This window comes from Geotrypetes seraphini, chromosome 9, assembly GCF_902459505.1.
Source record: "Geotrypetes seraphini chromosome 9, aGeoSer1.1, whole genome shotgun sequence".
In the NCBI taxonomy this organism is placed as follows: Eukaryota; Metazoa; Chordata; class Amphibia; order Gymnophiona; family Dermophiidae; genus Geotrypetes; species Geotrypetes seraphini.
Genome location: NC_047092.1, coordinates 115227242 through 115247202, shown reverse-complemented (window position 1 = coordinate 115247202; position 19961 = coordinate 115227242). Strand labels below are relative to the sequence as shown.

General features: G+C 41.4%; 1 protein-coding gene across 2 annotated transcripts in view; it reads left to right on the top strand.

Moving 5' to 3' along the window:
• Positions 1–19961, top strand: part of ANO7 (anoctamin 7) — a 454465-nt gene that overhangs the window by 251440 nt on the left and 183064 nt on the right. For both annotated transcript variants that reach the window (XM_033958099.1, XM_033958098.1), the window contains exon 18: positions 12102–12199. In XM_033958099.1, coding sequence (XP_033813990.1) covers positions 12102–12199 — 98 coding nt within the window. The remainder of the gene's footprint in view (positions 1–12101; positions 12200–19961) is intronic.

The following is a 19961-nucleotide window of genomic DNA, read 5'->3' as shown; positions in this document are numbered from 1 at the left end:
CCTCCCGATCCTGCCGGAGAACACCATTTTAAAAAGATCCAGCGCACAGCACCTTCACAAGCCAGCCAGACCGGGCCGGCGTGGGAGCCCTGCTCCGCCCCCCGATCCTGCCGGAGAACACCATTTTAAAAAGATCCAGCGCACAGCACCTTCACAAGCCAGCCAGACCGGGCCGGCGTGGGAGCCCTGCTCCGCCCCCCCGATCCTGCTGGAGAACACCATTTTAAAAAGATCCAGCGCACAGCACCTTCACAAGCCAGCCAGACCGGGCCGGCGTGGGAGCCCTGCTCCGCCCCCCCGATCCTGCCGGAGAACACCATTTTAAAAAGATCCAGCGCAAAGCACCTTCACAAGCCAGGCAGGCCGGGCTGGCGTGGGAGCCCTGCTCCGCCCCCCCCCGATCCTGCCGGAGGACACCATTTTAAAAACGATCCAGCGCACAGCACCTTCACAAGCCAGCCAGACCGGGCCGGCGTGGGAGCCCTGCTCCGCCCCCCCGATCCTGCCGGAGAACACCATTTTAAAAAGATCCAGCGCACAGCACCTTCACAAGCCAGCCAGACCGGGCCGGCGTGGGAGCCCTGTTCCGCCCCCCCGATCCTGCCAGAGAACACCATTTTAAAAAGATCCAGCGCACAGCACCTTCACAAGCCAGCCAGACCGGGCCGGTGTGGGAGCCCTGCTCCGCCCCCCCGATCCTGCCGGAGAACACCATTTTAAAAACGATCCAGCGCACAGCACCTTCACAAGCCAGCCAGACCGAACCGGCGTGGGAGCCCTGCTCCGCCCCCCCGATCCTGCCGGAGAACACCATTTTAAAAAGATCCAGCGCACAGCACCTTCACAAGCCAGCCAGACCGGGCCGGCGTTGGAGCCCTGCTCCGCCCCCCCCGATCCTGCCAGAGAACACCATTTTAAAAACGATCCAGCGCCAACGGCGCGCCGCCGTTCGGCGCGCCGACGAAGGTGCATGACAAAGGCGCCTGCGCCTTAGTGGAGCACCTGAGGGGAGCACTTGCGTGGAACACTTACGCCCTAAAGACCGCTCCACCGGATCTTCCGCTGACCTCCAACACAAGGTAAGGAGCGCAGGACTCCCGCTCCTCCCCCCTCCCAGCACTGATTACTACCCCATTCAATTCCTCCACAGTCCTACAATAATTTATTCGCAATCCTTCACAAGTGTATTACTGATAAAGACAGAAAACCTGCATAGACAGAAAACCATATAAGTCAATACTAGAAGGATTTCAAAAACCAGCAATCATGAAGCTCTTATCAATCCTATATTTGCTATGCAACAATGTGAAAAACGTTATATCACTCTATTCAAAGCTACACTCCGTTCACGACCCTGACACACCCATTAGGCTCCTAACTAACCAACAGGAAGAAAGAGTAAATCATATTAAAATAATCACAAGTACTAATAGAACTCACCGTACCCTCAAAAAAAGACCAAGGGAGATAAAACTCATCAAAATCAATACACCCACCACACCCACCACAACTACATCCATTCCCTGCGCCTACACTAGATCAGTGAGGAACAAAGCCTTCTTAATCAAAGACTGGATCGTCTGCAAGAAGCTAGCCTGCCTCTTTCTAACGGAAACATGGTTACTATCAGAAGAGGATCCAATACTAAATGACCTAATACCAGATAACTACAAAATTCACATGTTAAACCGTGAAGACCGTAGAGGGGGAGGACTAGCAGTCATCCTCAAGGAAGAACTCGAACTTGAATTAGTTGACTCCAAGATAACCAACCAACTAGAAACACTAGCATGCAAAATTAGCAATAAGAACCTAGAAGAGTACCTCTCCTGTATTCTATTTTATGTACTGCCAAAATGCTGGTCAAAGGCCAGAGAAGACTTCTATGAATTCATCCTACACAACTCAATCACTCCGTCTTACAATATTATAGCAGGAGATGCAAACCTACATTTAGAAAACGAGGACAATCCCGACACAAAAGATTTTAAAAACTTCCTATCCTCACTCAACTTCATTCTCCCTTCATCCACACAAACCCATGAAAAAGGCCACCAGTTAGATTTGGTAGCTATGTCCTCAAAATAAATCCTAAAACCCACTATTTCCATATCAAACGGCATCTGGAACCACGACATCTGGTCCGACCACTACACCTATTACTTTAATTTAAACTGGAACCAATCAAAAGAAAAAACTCACCCAAGGATAGAAAAAAAAGAACATCTCACAAGGGGCCACATTAACCCAGAGGAATACTGGGCCCACTACGAAGCGCACGAGGAGACAAATGAAGAAGGTGAATTCTGGGAACAGTGGCCAAAAACAAGCACAACTATCCTAGACAAAATAGCTCCTAAACGAAACAGAGCAAACCGCTCAAATAAATACAACAACTGGTTCGACTCCGAACTACTAAAAATGAAACAATCAATACGACGATTAGAAAGGATCTGGAACAAATCAGGTGAAATATCTGATAGGAACAATTGGAGATCAAACATAAAGGAATATAAACAACTGATAAAAGAAAAAAGGAAAACATTCTACTCATCCAAAATACATATATCCAACACAAGTTCAAAAGGAATCAACACTCATGAATTGTTCAATCTAGTTAAAAATTTATTCGACACCACACGCTACAGTCAATCAACGCATGACATAAAACTTCCATCAGCAGACGATCTAGCACAACACTTTGACTCAAAAATTGTGAACCTAAGGAACAACTGCCCAACAAACAACACAGATGAACAGCAAATAGCCAACATACATGAAAATGAAATACCAGTGGACATGTATTGGAACTCCTTTCAGGACCTAGAATGGAACAACTTCATAAAACTCTACAACAAATATACTAAATCAAACTGCATCCTAGATCCCTGTCCACCCAACATAATGAAAGCAGCCTCATTAGACTTTAAAATCACACTATGGACTCATATGTCCAACAATTTCAAAAACGGAAAATTCCTATCAAAAAATGGTCACATTATAATCACCCCAATCCTAAAAAATCGTAAACTACCCCTAACATCAGCAACCAACTATAGACCAGTAGCATCCATCCCATTTTTCGTAAAAATAATTGAAGGCTTGGTACAAACCCAACTGATGGACTACCTAGATCGATTCTCACTGCTACACGAAACCCAGTCAGGCTTCAGACCTCTGTTTAGTACCGAGACGGTGATTGCAGCAATCTTAGAATACCTACGTAACTTATTCAGCAAGGGCCACAAAGCCTTAGTGATGCAATTCGACATGAGCTCGGCCTTCGACTTGGTGGACCACAAAAAACTACTACAATGTTTAGATTTAATCGGCATCGGAGGCGAAGTGCTAGACTGGTTCCGAGGTTTCCTTACGACCCGCACCTATCAAGTTCGCTTCAATGGCAATCTCTCTAAAACATGGAGAAACCCATCAGGCGTGCCACAGGGGTCCCCACTATCCCCACTACTCTTCAACGTCTATATAGCTTCACTAGGTACGCAGCTAACCCAGCGAGGCATAAAAGTATTCAGCTATGCAGACGACTTCACAATCATAATCCCGTTCACTGCATCTCCCTCCGAAATCACCCCCACAGCAACTGAAGCGCTAAACACAATGGAACAATGGACCACAGATTTCAAACTAAAGCTCAATTCAGATAAAACTAAATTCTTCATAGCCTCGCCTCACGCACATAATACGACAATATCATTACACATTAACAATCTAAACTACCCCATTCAACCAAAGATGAAGATTCTAGGAGTAACACTAGACCAAGGACTAACCATGAAAGACCACATAGACTCCCTAATCAAAAGAGGGTTTTTCACTCTCTGGAAACTTAGGTCCATTAAGGCGTACTTCCACACTTCAGCTTTCAGAATTCTAGTACAATCCCTAATATTAAACCACCTGGACTACTGCAACATCACCCATCTGACAATCCCCCAGAAGCAAATGCAAAGACTACAACTAATACAAAATGCAGCAGTCAGGATGATTTTCGGACTGAAGAAGACCGATCACATAACCCCTTCCTACCGACTCCTACATTGGCTGCCGATGGAGGCACGCACGAAGTTCAAGCTAGGATGTCTCTGCTTCAAAGTATTAAACGGTCTAGCCCCAAAATACATTACAGACCTCTTCTCATTCCCAACCAACAGACATGAAAGAAAAACACATAAGAAATTTGTCTCCCCACCGGCTAGAGGGTGCAAATATAAGAGACACCATCAACAACGGCTATCGTATCAAGCAGCCATATGGGGTAAAGACCTAGAAAAACTAATTGCACACACAAACAACTATGAAGAATTCAGGAAACACCTAAAAACTTACCTATTCTTGAAATACCTAGGTAATGAACCGGAACATCAACCCCCCTCGTAACATCATCACATACCTGTACTTATAAACTGTTAACCTCAACCCCTAATCACTAACCATGAACACTCTATTTAATTTACGGAATATTTCTACTTCTGTGTAAGCAGCTTGGCACTTCTTGGCCTGCAGCACACATACTGTCGTAAACATTATTAATGTTATCAGATGCACACTGCTATACTCTTTAATTCGTTGTATGTACAGTTTCTCTTTATTGTATTTACAGTCTCTCGTTTTGTAAACCGCCTAGAAGTCACAAGATTGCTGGCGGTATATAAGAATAAAGTTATTATTATTATTATTATTATTACTTTGCAATAGGATCATTATCTTTGTCTTCTTCAAAATATTTTAACAGGGGATCATAATTTCGAATAATTGCTTTAAGTGCAAAGTGTCTAGATAACCAGCGCACTTCATTCAGAGGTCTGAAAGCAATTGATTCACATTTAGATGCATCTGCTATTTCTTGAAATTTGCATCGTTTAGTAGAAGACTGACAGAACACCGTGTACACAGTTCTCATTACAGTTTCTACTTCTTTCATCAATTTTACTTCTTTCCATGAATCAGAAAGTCCCAAATCTTCCCGATGTGCAACACAATGTTGCTGCACTAAATGTGTAATGTCTTTTCTCAGCTGTGCTGCAACAACATCTATTTTGCCCAACATAACAGAGGCACCATAAGAGGTGAACATAACCATTTTATTCAGGTCAAGTTCATGTTTCCTATAGAATTCCCTAATTGCTGTTACTATTGATGTAGCATCACATGCTTCCAACTGTAGCATCCCACCAAATGATGTCCTATACTCATTTGAATTGACTGGCCGATACTTAAAGTAGAGTATTAAGTACTTGTTGACAGAAATGTCTGTGCTTTCATCAACAGTTAACGTATGATATGTTGCTAATTTAATGTCTGCCATACGATCATCTTGCACAATGCCATTGATAATTCCAAGAAATTCAAACGCATAGTTTTTGCTTCTCCAGCTATCAGGTATATTAACATACTTCGCCACGTGCTCATTGATATCTTGAACAGAGAGCATTGCAATATTTATCTTAATGGCCAGCACAACACTGTCAACAAGAACCTTAATTTCATCAGGACTGGAACGCTTCCGCTCGTTACTAATTTGCCTGTTTTCTTTTTTGGTTGGGCTTTCAAGCAACATGTTAACCAGTCCCCCTCTTAAATTTGGATTTTTACTTCTGAGTTTCCTAATACTGTCGGTATGAAATTTACTTGATAGATGGCGGTTTCAGAAAGTCCAGTTTCCAAACATCATCCCATATTTTTCCAATAGAGAATTTTCCAGTTGCTTTGGCATCTTGACAATAACAACACACAACTCCATCATCTTCGTCATAGGTAAATATTTCACACAGTCGAACACGCATTGTATTTCAAGATTCTGGTGTCTCTGTTTTAACAATTTCTTCAAGCCATTCAGACCTAAAAGCTGTTGCAGCTCTCTTGCGTTTTACACTTTTCACCATTCGCGGTTTAGACATTTTAAGAGTTATATCTGGTTGCAGTTTAATAAACAAATACAGTTATACAACTGCAGTACCACGCTGCACACTACGATTCCACGAAATAAACAATATGGCGGAACTTCAGGAAGTCAAAGAATCGGAAGTGTTTCATATCCTATGGGCCATAGGCTATGGCCCTATAGGGCACGTGCCATGTCAAGTTCAACTGCCAAAGACGGAATCACATGAATGACTTAAAATTTATATTATAGCGCTTCAATAAATGTGATAAATGGGAAATCGGAATAGCTGGTCTTCTGCAACATTTCATTTTAGCAGTGAAAATCATTTTAGGCAAAAATTTATTTTTTTGTGCGCGCTATTTTAATTTGTGTGCGTGCGCACAAGCGCACAGCTTAGAGAGAACATTGGCCCTGACTCTGGTTTCATCCATACCATGCATGCCTTCCCAGTTCCATAAACAACAGCACATCAAAGCGCCATACTTTGCTCATCCTCTCTCTGTCAGGTCAAAGTTATCTATAATGACACTGCATTTACAATACCTGCTACCAAAATAGCACTTCTAGGAGTGGACATCTCAAACTTACATCAAGTTTCACTGAAAAATAAAACTTAGTTCTATCAAATTTAGAACCAAAGCCTTGTCAAAAATTTTTGTATAACTTTCCATTAGAAAATAGAACTAATTAAAGATTGTTAGAATAAAAACAGTCTTTCAGTAGCACTTGTGACCAGGTAAGACCTGGACTGGAGTAACCCGAGCCCTGACCTTGGTCATCCAAGCCTCAGCCGAGTGGTTGAATGAGGCATGGAGGGATAGAGGGGTGTCAGCATCAAAATAAAAGGTCCAGTAGAGGTGTTTAGTGTGAATTTTATGACTTTTTTGTCTGGTCTTATATTATAATGCAATTCAAAAACATACAAAACAAAAACTTTCATTGGTGGCTAAACAGCCTGTTAGCCCACCATTTTTTATTCACTAATAAAGTTCAAGAAAAACACAAAAATAAGTTTTCAATTTCAAGTCCTGGAACCTACAACCTGCTTGCACTACTTGGACAGGTTCCCCACAGTTCTCCTGTGATTATATAAATTCAGAAGCAATGATTCTTAACTCTTCTGTTACCCTTAATTACATCAGAAGCAGTAATTCTTGATCCTTCTGGTATTCTTAATTCAATCAGAGGCAGTACGTCTTAACTCTTCTGATATACTTAATCTTGTGGGGCAACACCACCTTATCAGAAACAGCATTTTTACTTTCCTCAGACTTTACTCTGTAATCATGCTCTCAAACAAGCATGGCTCCTCAGGTTCCATTTCAACATCATTTGCAAGCATTTCTTCTGGCATTTCTGTACCAAACTCATCATTACCTTCAGAAGAATGACTAGCAGTTTCAGTCCTGAGGTTTACTCCTTGCTTTCTGTGGGGAATGCTGGATTTTGAATCCTGGCTGACACAGGTCTGCTTCTCTCCAAGGCTTTAGGTATCCTGTAAGCTTGTGGCTGCCTCCGCCTCTGCCTCCCTTGGCCTAGAGAACACACCCTTTTCCTTAGCATGGGCTGATTGCCCCTCAAAACACCTGTGGTTCTCTGGTGTTTTGCTAATGAGCCTGGATAGCTTCCCTGCTCATTAACCCTGTCCCCAGCAGAGCTGATTGTAGGAGCTAATCCCTTTGTGGGGTTTTTTATCACCTGCCTGGTGTATGCTGGTTCTTATAGTTCTTTGCTTTTAGCATTCCCTACCTTAGAACTAGGCAAGTATAATCAGGTCCCTTTTGGGTTGCCTTTCACTGGGGATAAATTCTGCAGGGCAGTTTCCCTAACCTGCCTGCTTCTAGGGGTAGGTTTAGGGATAGTTTTAGAGTACTGCAGGGTTTCTTCCAGCATGACAGGACTCTCCCTGTCACACACTCCATTAAATCATTAGATCCAAATGTTGATGAATATAGTCCTGCAGCTTTCCCAGATCATCATAGTGACTAGTTTAGTTGTTGTAAGTGATCCTCATAACAGCTGGATACAAAAGCCTGTAGTTAGCTCCCAACTGCTGCAGCTGAGGTCTGAGAAGCAGAAATTGTTTCCTAAGATTAGCAGTTGCTTTAGCGAAGTCAGGCAAAAGGAGAATTTTAGTGTCCTGTCACTTCAAAGATTTAAGTTGTTTGGCAGTATTTAAAATATCCATAGCTTGCTGGAAATGAAGTACTCTGAATATGAAAGGCCTGGGACCATTTTGTCTATGATCTGCATGTGAAGGCACACGGTGAGTTCTCTCTATCTCCAATGGATATTGCAGTTTGAGGGAGAGCAACTTTGGTAATAACTCCTCTAAGAAAATTATTGTATTTGATCCCTTTACCCCTTCTGGAAGACCCCCTCCTGCATCTTCCAGTTCTTTGGTTAAATAAGCCAGTGTTTTGTGGTCATTTTTAAATTGATTCAAACTGCCTTCTGCTTCTGAAACCCGATGTTCTAACTGTTCAGTCCTGGCATCACATATGAACTTCCTCTTGTAAATTATTTAGCTTGATTGTATTGTCTTGAAGCATTTCTTTTATAGATTTCAGCTCCAATATCACTTGTTCAGACATTTCAGATGTGTCCTTAGGGAGAGAAACTTTTGATGGAGTTGGTGGGTCTGGTTTAGCCCGTTTAGCTGTGTCCACCGCAGCAAACGCTGTATCTAATCTGGTCTGTCTCCCAGTAGCCATACTTTCTGTAGATGTTACTAAGTAAATTATTCAGTTTTAGAGAGAAAATTTGATCTCCTTTGCTGACAGCTTAACTGAATAGTGCTATTGAGGGAAGAGCAGTGAAATCATGCATCCATCTTGCTCTGTAGCCAAGCTACGCCCAATTGGTTGTGCTATTAAGAACTCATATAAAAAATAATTAGGCACCACTAGTCACCCTCTGGGATCAGCACCTGGGTCAATGGCTTCTAGCGGTGTCTAGTGATGCTGAAACCTGGTAGTGGGCGTGTTTAGAGGTGTTGTCTGACTTTGGCATCACAGACGCCGTTGGCCGTCATTCTGCAAGGACCCTAGGTACCTGAAATATAAGCCTATAAAACCCTAGCCTACATTTCCAGCACCTAAGGTCCTTGCTAGCCATGATTCTGTAAGCAGCACCTGCTTATGATTGACACATGGCAGGCACTGCTTACAGAATCAGCCCCATCAGAAATTTCTGGGCCCCTTACTGAGCAATCCTATTGGGCCCCCCACGCACCCCTTCCCCCCCCTTCTTCCATGGGCCGAATACACACATACTTTTCTATGTCGTCGCACTCTTTGACCAAAAGATTTGTAAGCCTGCAACCACGTCAAGGTAGACTCTTTCAGCAGCTCCCCTCTCTCCCCCTTACCTTTGTGGCCAAGTCAAAATGATCTACCAACAATAAAATTTTAAAAACACAAAGCACGCTGTACGCAGAGAAAATGTTAATTATCATTTATATTCCGCGGGTTTTCAAAGAGGTCAAGGCAGATGACTTTATGCAATGTCACCTCAGTAACAACTATACAAAAATAGACAAATATTCCCCCTCCCTTTTTACTAAAACGCGATAGCGGTTTTTAGCACAGGGACCTGCGCTGAATGCCCCACGCTGCTCTTGAAGCTCATAGGCTCTCTGCGCTAAAAAACGCTATTGCGGTTTAGTAAAAGGGGGCCATAGTGCAAAATATAGACAGCATATATAAATTCTCAAAACGGACACATTTAGATCACTAAATTGAAAATAAAATCATTTTCCTACCTTTGGTAATTTCATCAGTCTCTGGTTGCACTTTATTCTTCTGACTGTGCATCCAATATTTCTTCCCTTCTTTCAGCCTCCTGTATGCTTCCTCTCCTCCAGACCTCATTCCCTCCCCAAACTTTTTCTTTGTTTCACCCTGCCCCTTCTTTCTTTTTCTCTCTCTCCATACCCCCTTTCATTCTGTATGTCTGTCTTTCTCTCTCTCTCCGTGCCCCATTTTTCTTTGTTTCACCCAGCCCCCTTTCTTTTTTTTTTTTCTGGCTCCCTATCCCCCCCTTTCTTTCTTTCTCCTTGCCCTCCCCTATGCCACTACCATTGGGAAAATGCTGCCACCGACACTAGGGAATAGGCTTCCACTGCCGCTATCGGGAACAGGCCGGCACCGAGTTCGCCCTGCTTCTCTTCCCCACGGGGCCGACCAATTCTCGCCACTCGACGTCAATTCTAACGTCGGAGAGGACGTTCTGGGCCAGCCAGGCAGCGATTGGCTGGCCCAGAACATCCTCTCCAACATCAGAATTGACGCGGGTGGCGAGAGTTGGTCGGCCCCACAGGAAAAAGCAAGGAGAACTTGGCACCGGCCTGTTCCCAATGGCGGCGGTGGCACTCAAGTGGCTAAAGAGACGCAGTTTGCCAGCCTAGGAAGAACAGTGGAGGGTGGCCAGCTGTGCACCCCCTTGGGGCGTAAACCCGGGGCAGACCGCCCCCACCCCCACCTTGGTATGCCACTGTCTGTACATCACTCCCTCCCTATGACCAAAAATTCTCCTTTCTTCTATTCCCCGTGTACACAACCATCTCTTTCCCTCCCTTCCTCTCTCCCAAGTCCTTGCCGTCTGTGTCCAAAAACCCATTCCCTCCCCCACCTCAGCATCTCTTTCCCTCCCTTCCTCTCTCCCAAGTCCATGCCTTCTGTGTCAAAAAACCCATTCCCTCCCCACCTCAGCATCTCTTTCCCTCCCTTCCTCTCTCCCAAGTCCATGCCTTCTGTGTCCAAAAACCCATTCCCTCCCCTACCTCAGCATCTCTTTCCCTCCCTTCCTCTCTCCCAAGTCCATGCCTTCTGTGTCCAAAAAGGCATTCCCTCCCCCACCTCAGCATCTCTTTCCCTCCCTTCCTCTCTCCCAAGTCCATGCCTTCTGTGTCCAAAAACCCATTCCCTCCCCCACCTCAGCATCTCTTTCCCTCCCTTCCTCTCTCCCAAGTCCATGCCTTCTGTGTCCAAAAAGGCATTCCCTCCCCCACCTAAGCATCTCTTTCCCTCCCTTCCTCTCTCCCAAGTCCATGCCTTCTGTGTCCAAAAACCCATTCCCTCCCCCACCTCAGCATTCTTTCCCTCCCTTCCTGTCTCCCAAGTCCATGCCTTCTGTGTCCAAAAACCCATTCCATCCCCCACCTCAGCATCTCTTTCCCTCCCTTCCTCTCTCCCAAGTTCATGCCTTCTGTGTCCAAAAATGCATTCCCTCCCCCACCTCAGCATCTCTTTCCCTCCCTTCCTCTCTCCCAAGTTCATGCCTTGTGTCCAAAACGCACTCCCTCCCCCTTTTGTGTTCCCCGTTTGCCTCCCAGCCCATCTTAGCAACTTTCTCAGCAAAATGTAGCTCGAGCCGCTTAGGCTTGTCTTCTATTTCCTGCCTGTCCCGCCGCGCACACATAGCCGACCAGAAGTCTTCCCCGACGTCAGCGCTGACGTCGGAGGGTGGGCTTTGCTTAAGCCCTCCCTCCGACGTCAGCGCTGACGTCGGGGAAGACTTCCGATCGGCCGTGTGAGCGGCAGGGCAGTCGGAGTAGAAGACGAGCCTCGCGGCTTGAGTTATATTTAACCCCGCGGGTCCCCCATCGTCCCCGTTTAGCTCTCTCTCCTGCGCACCGCCCCCCTAGGTACGCTACTGGCCAGGGCCCCCTGTCAGCTCCGGGCCCCTGAATGCAGGACTGGTAGTACTGCCCTGATGGCGGCCCTGGGGTCTAGCACTGAATATAAAAACATAAGAATTGCCATACAGGGACAGACCGAAGGTCCATCAAGCCCAGTATCCTGTTTCCAACAGTGGCCAACACAGGTCCCAAGTACTTAGTTAGATCTCAAGTAGTAAAACAGATTTTATGCTGCTTAACCTAGGAATAAGCAGTGGATTTCCCCAAGCCATCTAAATAATGGCCTATGGACTACATTTTACCTAGTCAATATCGGGGTAGTTGAAATCACTCATTATTACTGTGTTACCCAGTTTGATAGCCTTCCTAATTTCTGATACGATTTCAGCATGTCTGTTTATCCTGGTCAGGCGGATGGTAGTATACTGCTATCACTATCCAGGTCTAATTCAGCCCATGGTGGGTTGTACATTGCCCCCACAGTGTATGATGCCTCTATTTGCTTCTGTGCAGTACATGCCAATGTATAGTGTCTCTCCTTCTTCTGACTTACAGTGTAAAGCTGGTGGATGCCTCATTGAACTTGCCCAAGAGATGCTGGTGATCATGGTGGGGAAACAAGTCATCAACAACATTCAGGAATTCATCATCCCGTGAGTATGGTCTTAGCCTTTCCTATTATATGTTACAAAAGGATGAAGAAGGCCAAATGATAGCCGGTGTGGTTAGCAAGTGAGGTAAAGGAAGGAAGCTATTAGAGCTAAAAGAAAATCTTTCAGAAAGTGAAAGAAGGATCTTAGTGAAATTAATAGAAAATAGTATAAAGAATGGCTAGTCAAATGCAAACTGCTGATAAGAAAGGCAAAGAGAAACCCTGAAAAGAAGATTGCATTGGAGGCAAAAGTACATCATAAAAATATTTTTAAAGTTTTCAAGAAGCAAGAAGCTGGCAAAAAAAAATCAGTGGACTACTAGATGACCGAAGGGTAAAAGGGGCATTCAAGGAAGACCATAACAAAGAGATTAAATGAATTCTTTGCTTCAGTCAGTAAGAAATGGGGGGAGATACCAATGCCAGAAATGGTATTCATTGCTGATGAGTCAGAGAAACTGAATCAAATCTCTAATACTGGAAGATGTAATAGGACAATTTGACAGATTAAAGAGTAGCGAATCACCCTGGACCAGATAGATGGTATACTAGATAGAATTGAAAAATTAACTTGCACTCCGGAGTCTCAATGTGTGGATGAGGTGATGGAACTGGGTAACATTTGTTAGGAACTGGGTAACATTCTGTAGAAGGTGGAGCTCATTCTGCAAAGATAGGCTTTACCTTAACCAGGCTTCTGGCATCAACATTTAACAAGAAGATAGAGCAGCTTTTAAACTAGAAACTGGAAGAAGAACATTTTTTGGGGAACAAGGTGTCTTTAAAAGATATCACCATAATACCACATGCCAGGATCGGGGGTGGGGGGGTGGGGGGGTGGGGGGGAAGGGGGTTATGTGAAAAAATATCAGAACTGTTCTATCATTGTAATTATGACCACTAATCCTTGTCTTTGAGTTATATGTCTTGGCTTTTTGAGTTGTAATTTCTATTGTTTGTGGAATAAAAATATATTTTTTAAAATATCACTATAATAGGGAAGATAAGAACATTCTGATATCAAAGTTGCAATAGAGACTACAGTAGACCAGGTGCCCTTAAATACAGAGAAGACTGATTTTAAAGACAGCAAATTATCTGCTGACCAAGTTGTAAATAAAAATGACAAACATTGTTTGAAATGTCTATATGCAAATGCCAGAATCCTAAGAAACAAGATGGGAGAGTTAGAATATATTGCTCTAAATGAAAAGATCGATCCACCTTATCACTGCAATATAATTTGAACCTTGTTTTCACAGTGCTCCATTGGTTATCTTCTTTCCACCAGGTCTCAGGAGATGCTTATTATATCTAATTGGTGGAGGCAAAGAGTTATCTGTTAAGGAGGGCTTTGATTCAAATAGACTGAAAATTCTACAGGAATCAAAATACATCTTGGAATCCCTACAGAAAATAGAGAAGGAAGACCAGAGAAGAAAGGGAAGAGAGAAAGATGCCAGAGAACGGGGAAGGAGACAAAGATATCAGATCTGAGTGGAGGAAATGAGAAGAGAGGGATGCTAAAAACCACAGGGGGGAGGGAAAGAGATATGGAAGGAGAAAGATGCCAGATCATGAGGGAACATAGGGAAGATGATTGATGCCAGACCAAAGGGGGGGGGGGCAGGAGGAGAGATGGCAGGGGGAGACAGACAGTTTCTGGAAGGGGCAGACAGTGGATGGAAGAAAGAGAATTACAAGAAGATGAGGAAAGCAGAAACCACATGACAAAGGTAGAAAAAAAATTCTAATTTTTTGCTTTAGGATAAAGTAGTATTGTAGATGTGTTGATAAATGTTTAGAAATAGAAAATGGAAATACGGTGATCATTTTATTGGACTAATTTTAATACATTTTTGACTAACTTTCAGGGACCAAATTCTCCTTACTTAGGTCAGGACAGGATATGTAACAGCAGTATACTTTACTGATCTAAGGAAAGAGGGTTTGACCTCTGACAGCTAATTAAAAAATGTATTAGTTCAATAAAATAGTATTATCTTATTTTCCATTTTTTGTTTTATTTTTATTTGTTAATTTGTAAAGTTATTTGTTATCTCTCTTTTGAAATTTACATCTTCTATCTTTATATTTTGTTCAGTATTGGGGGATATGCACTACTGTTTCTTCACCCCTAAACTGTACAGTTCCTTCGGTTTGTAGCACAAGCCAGCATGCTGAATGCTCTGCACTGCTCCGATGGTCATAGAATTCCTATGATCGTCAGAACAATGCAGAACATTCAGCCTGCCAGCGCTAAAACCTTTTCCGTGCTGTTGTAAAAAGAAGGGGAGGGGGTTAGTTTGTGATTACTTATCCATACTCGGTGAGGTTGGTTCTGTGTCATGTGTATATGAAAGCCATGGTTTTCTGTTAGCATTGAACAACCTTGTTTGGCGAAATGCATCAGGCATGGTTCCTGGAAGCACCTTGAATAAATCTGAGTTGAATCTCCTTATTGTCTGCCGATCTTCTTTTGTTCCACATTGGATTCTTTGGTGGACCGCTTGCCTTGCTGTTTTGTTACAAATTAACATACATGGAGTGGAATGTACCAGAGGAGTTACAGATTTGGTTGTTTATACATACATATGGGTTAAAGTTGGACCACATAGATTGAGGCAGTTGAGAGGAGTTGCAAAATTGGTTATTAATATAGACTTATGTTCCGGATATTATTACTGCTTTATAATACATTTGAACACTTTTATATATGTATGGAAAGGGTTCAGAGTTAAAGTCCTGGGCAAGAAGGTGGGAAGGGAAGGAAAGGGGGATTTGTTCAGAGATGTTTGGGGCTTGCATAGAACTAAAACTGTACACTGTATGCTAATCTTTGTTATTTGTTTTGAATTTTATAATAAAAGAAAAAAAGAAATACAAGTGGATATAAAGAAGTAAATAAGAAAACAGGTAAATAAATGTGGGCAGGGTGTGGGCAGGGCTAGGGGGCCTAGTGTACTTGTGTGCCTAGGGGCCCTCAAATAATTAATCCTGCCCTGGCACCCGGCAGGGGTGCCCGATGTTTCAAATATACACAGGAATCCCACTATAGGGTGCTTATCAAGAGAATAAAGGATAAGGTATCTCAGAAACCTACTTGGCTAATACCAATACCCAATACCAAGTCTCAATGATTCAAAGTTTCCATTACTGACTCTCTGACCGCCTCCTCCTGTTATTACTTAACTTATTTCTTACTGATTCATCGATTCATTATTTTTCTTAGTATCAGCCAGAAATTACTTCTTAAAGATGCAGAGTTGCTGGCAAGCCCGACGGGGACCCATTTTGCCCTTTGATCATACGCGTCCAGGGTGGATGGGAAGATACTTTTAATTTAAGTGCAATTGTTGGATATGTAGAAAGGGGGGGGATAATATATGTATTTGTCATAAAATATAATTTGATAGAATTTAAGTGCTGTTAAAGTGTAAAATGTCTGTATAATATGTTGCACTTATTTTTGGCTTTAAAATTAATAAAGATATTTTAAAAAAAGAAATGTTTGAGACACTTTTACTGTACATTTGTCTCTCTTTGCAAGAACCAACAATAGTCTCCCATCATACTGGGAATGAACTTTCCCTGATATCTGCTTTCCATCACCTTGATATCTTGATGAAATCTTTCCCCATGTTCATCGCTGACATCACTAAGATTGGGTGGGAATTAGTCGAGCTGATATGCTGTTAGCATGTTCTTCACAAACTCTGCATAATTCTCTGATCTCTGATTACCAATAAAATTCTAAACAACCAGCTACAGGATAAGTTGGTCCTATTGAGGAAAGTAGAGAACTTTACAAAACAATTGAATCGTAGGTTACTGAACTTTCCTAAGATATTGACAATTTCACCTAAGAAAACATTTTATAAATTTCTGAAAGAAGTGTTTAAATATCCGGATGAAGGACTTACACTTTTACATAAAATATACTTTTTTGTCGGCGTTCTAAAAAAAACCTTCCTCTTCTGACCCTGAGACTCAACCTCAGGCAACAACTCAAATATATTTTCTTTAAACAACTTATTAATTTAAAGATTTCCACAAGTATAAGAAAAGTTTTTTAATTTCCTATCAAATTAAATATTTTAAGGGTAATAGTATAATTACTGTAAGGAATTTTAACTACTTAAGGATTAAACTAATCTTGATATTTAATCTTTATTTTTTATATTTGTTTTAAAATCATAGGTTTCAGAGCTCATTGATTTAATACTATTAAATTTTAATGAACCTTGTGTAAGGGGGTTTTAAGTTAAATGTTTCAAGGGTTACTTTAATCTTACTGAAAACCACACTTTTCAAGAAATTCCTGAAGCAGCAATAACATCACGACCTCTTAGTAACTCTAAAACCGACATCTGATCTACCCATTACTGCACTAACAACAACAAAAGAACCTCCACTATGACCAACTATTAATTCTCTTACAAACCACCTCACCCTCAACAACCCGTTAATGTTTATAAAATCTACAACTTACCTCTCTAGCTAATCATTGTAACTCTGTATTTTTTAAATTAACCTTTTGTAATCCGCCTTGAACCGCAAGGTAATGGCGGAATAGAAATCCCTAATGTAATGTAATGTAATGTAACTGATGGAGAGGGAAGTTTTAGATAGACTTAGGAATTATATAGAGCATTCAGTTTTGATATGGATCAATTATAGTTGTTTAAGCAATTTCATTGATTTAAGGAATTTCCATGAGTATAAGGAATATAAATCCATTACTTGTTATTCACCATTTAGTATCATTTATTCATTTAATTAGACATATATTAAGGGCTCTTTTTACGAAGGTGCGCTACTGGTTTTAGCGCATGCAGATTAGAGTGCGCTAGCCGAAAATCTACCTGCTTAAAAAGAGGCGGTAGCAGCTAGCGCGTGCAGGGCAATTTAGCGCATGCTATTCTGCGCGTTAAGGCCCTAACGCACCTTCATAAAAGGAGCCCTAAATGTTTTGGGTTTAATGGATAGTTCAATATTATAGGGGTTGATTAATTTTATAAAGGGAAATAATTATATTGCCTGGGGGGAGGTTCTGGCTGCTAGTCTAAATGTATGTCTTCAAGCAATTGTATAATATAGGGGATAGGGAATTGGGGGGGAGAAAAGGGGATTTTTAATATGGGATTTAGGACATGTATTGAGCAAAGAGTGTTTTCGGGGAACAAAAGGATTTTTGGTATTCTATTGTGGGTTTTCTTCTTTGAAATTTTGCAATGAATTAAAAATTTTTTTTTAATGTTAATGGCCTCAATCATCCTGTTAAGAGGAAAAAACCGCTCAATTTTTTAAAGCAGCAAGATGCGGATATATACATATATATATATATATATATATAATACAGGAAACTCACTTGTTTGCTGAGGAATCGATGAAGTTGGAAGGGGGATGGGTCAAGTAGTGTTTCTTTGCGCTGGCTATGGGAAAGAAAGTGTGGATAGCTATTTTAGTGCATAGGAAATGTTCAGCTGTATTTAATTTTATTTCTGCTGATCCTTCAGGAAGGTGGGTTCAAGTGAATATGACCTTGGAGAAACATGCTCTGACGCTGTTTTATGTCTATGCCCCTAATTCAAATCAAGCAGAATTTTTTTTTAAACCCTTCAGTAGGTACTTCTGCCACTCGCTGCCTCTAATCTAGTGGTAGCTGGGGACTTCAATGCTGTTATAGATCCATTGCTGGATAAGCAACCTAGTAAGCTTTTGAAGTCAATGGGATTGGATAATTTAGTTCAATCCTGTGGATTAAAAGATATCTGGCGGATTCTTCATTTTAATGCTCAGGAGTTTTCTTTTTGTTCCCATGTTCATAAATCATTTGCAAGAATAGATTATGTATTTGTATCAGATCAATTAGTTCAACAGGTAACCAAAGCAGGCATAGACCCAATTGTTTTATCAGATCATGCTGGAGTTTGGATTGAATTAAAATTTGAGGAACAGGATTGTAATAGACTTGTTTGGAGATTCAATAATACATTGCTTGCAGATTCTAACTTTATTGAGGAATTTCAATTAAAAATGAACGAATATTTTCAAATCAATGCCTCAGAGGAAATCTCTTTAGAAACACTTTGGGATGCTTTCAAAGCTACCCTGAGAGGGCAAATTATCTTATATTCGGCACATGTTAGGAAACATTTTAAATTGGAATAATCTAATTTGGAACAAAATATTAAGGATTTAGAGTCACAATTGGCCTTGAAATGGGAACAAAATACTTTGCAGGCCCTCTTAAAAATTAAATACAAATACAATGAGATTTCCTTTCAAATGACTAGGAAAGAGTTGTTTTCTCAACAGACTCTGTATTATGGAAACTCGAATAAAGCGAGAAGAGTATTAGCTAATTATCTTAAAGCTAAAAAAAGAAAAGTAAAAATTGTGGCTATCACAGATGAGAATGGGGAAACTCATTCTCAAATTGGAAATATCTTAAAACAATTTTTGAAATATTATAAAGCTTTATATTCTCCTGAGCTTTATTCAAATAAAGAACTTGAGGATTTAGAGTTCTTGAAGTTAATTAAGGGGCCTAAAATTCCCGAGTATATAAAAGGAACTCTTGATGCGCCTATATCAATGAAAGAACTACATGCAGCGTTGAAGTCCCTTAGAGTTGGATCCGCCCCAGGTGGTGATGGCTTCACTGTAGAGTTTTACAAATCATTTCAAATTACCCTATACCTCATTTATTAAATTTATATCAAAATCAACTGATTAAAGGTTGTATTACAGGTACTATGGCAGAATCTTTAACTATAGTTTTGCCGAAGCCAAATAAAGATCCTACATTGGTTTCAAATTACAGGCCTATTTCTTTGATTAATGTAGATGGAAAACTTCTAGCTAAGTTATTGGCTTTATGCCTGGCCAAGGCTCTCTCTTATATTATTGGTATGCACCAAACGGGGTTCGTTGTTCAGAGACATTCTTCAAACATCACCAGATTGGCTTTTCACATGTTAAATTTAACAAAAGCAATGGATAATCTGCCCTTCTCTGTATCCTTGGATGCAGAGAAGGCCTTTGATCGTGTAGAGTGGACCTCACATCTATCAAGAAATGGATTGGTTTGGTATTGGTTCTGGATTTGTACAAATTATTCAAACCTTTTATAGTTCCTCTTCTGCCAGATTATATATTAATAACATTTTTTCAGAACGTTTTCGTCTGGAGAGGGGAGTTAGACAAGGGTGTCCTTTATCTCCTTTGCTTTTTGACATTGTACTGGAACCCTTGTTTTTGGCTATTCAACAGATAAAGGAGATACAGGGTATTCCTTATGCAGGTCGGTAATATAAAGTCTCTGCGTATGTAGATGATATTTTGCTTCATTTGAGGAATCCTGAAACAACCATTGCACATTTACTAGATCTGATTGATAGATTTGGGAAGTTTTCAGGGTATAAAATAAATTGGAGTAAATCAGAGGTTCTTCCGCTAAATGTACATTGTCCTAAAGGATTATTTGATTCATTCCCCTTTCTTTGGAAGGAAGAGGGTATAAAATATTTAGGAATTTGGATTTATAAAACGCTGGAAGAAACGATGAAAGTAAATGAAAAATCTTTACTTCTTAAGGTCACAGAAATGTGTGAGCAATGGAACCGCTTACACCTATCTTGGTGAGGGAGAGTTCAAACGGTTAAGATGATGATTTTGCCTGTGATTTGCTACCAAATGGGTATGTTGTCAGTGTTTTTTCATGGGTCCTTTTACAAGAAATTAAATAGTATTCTTAC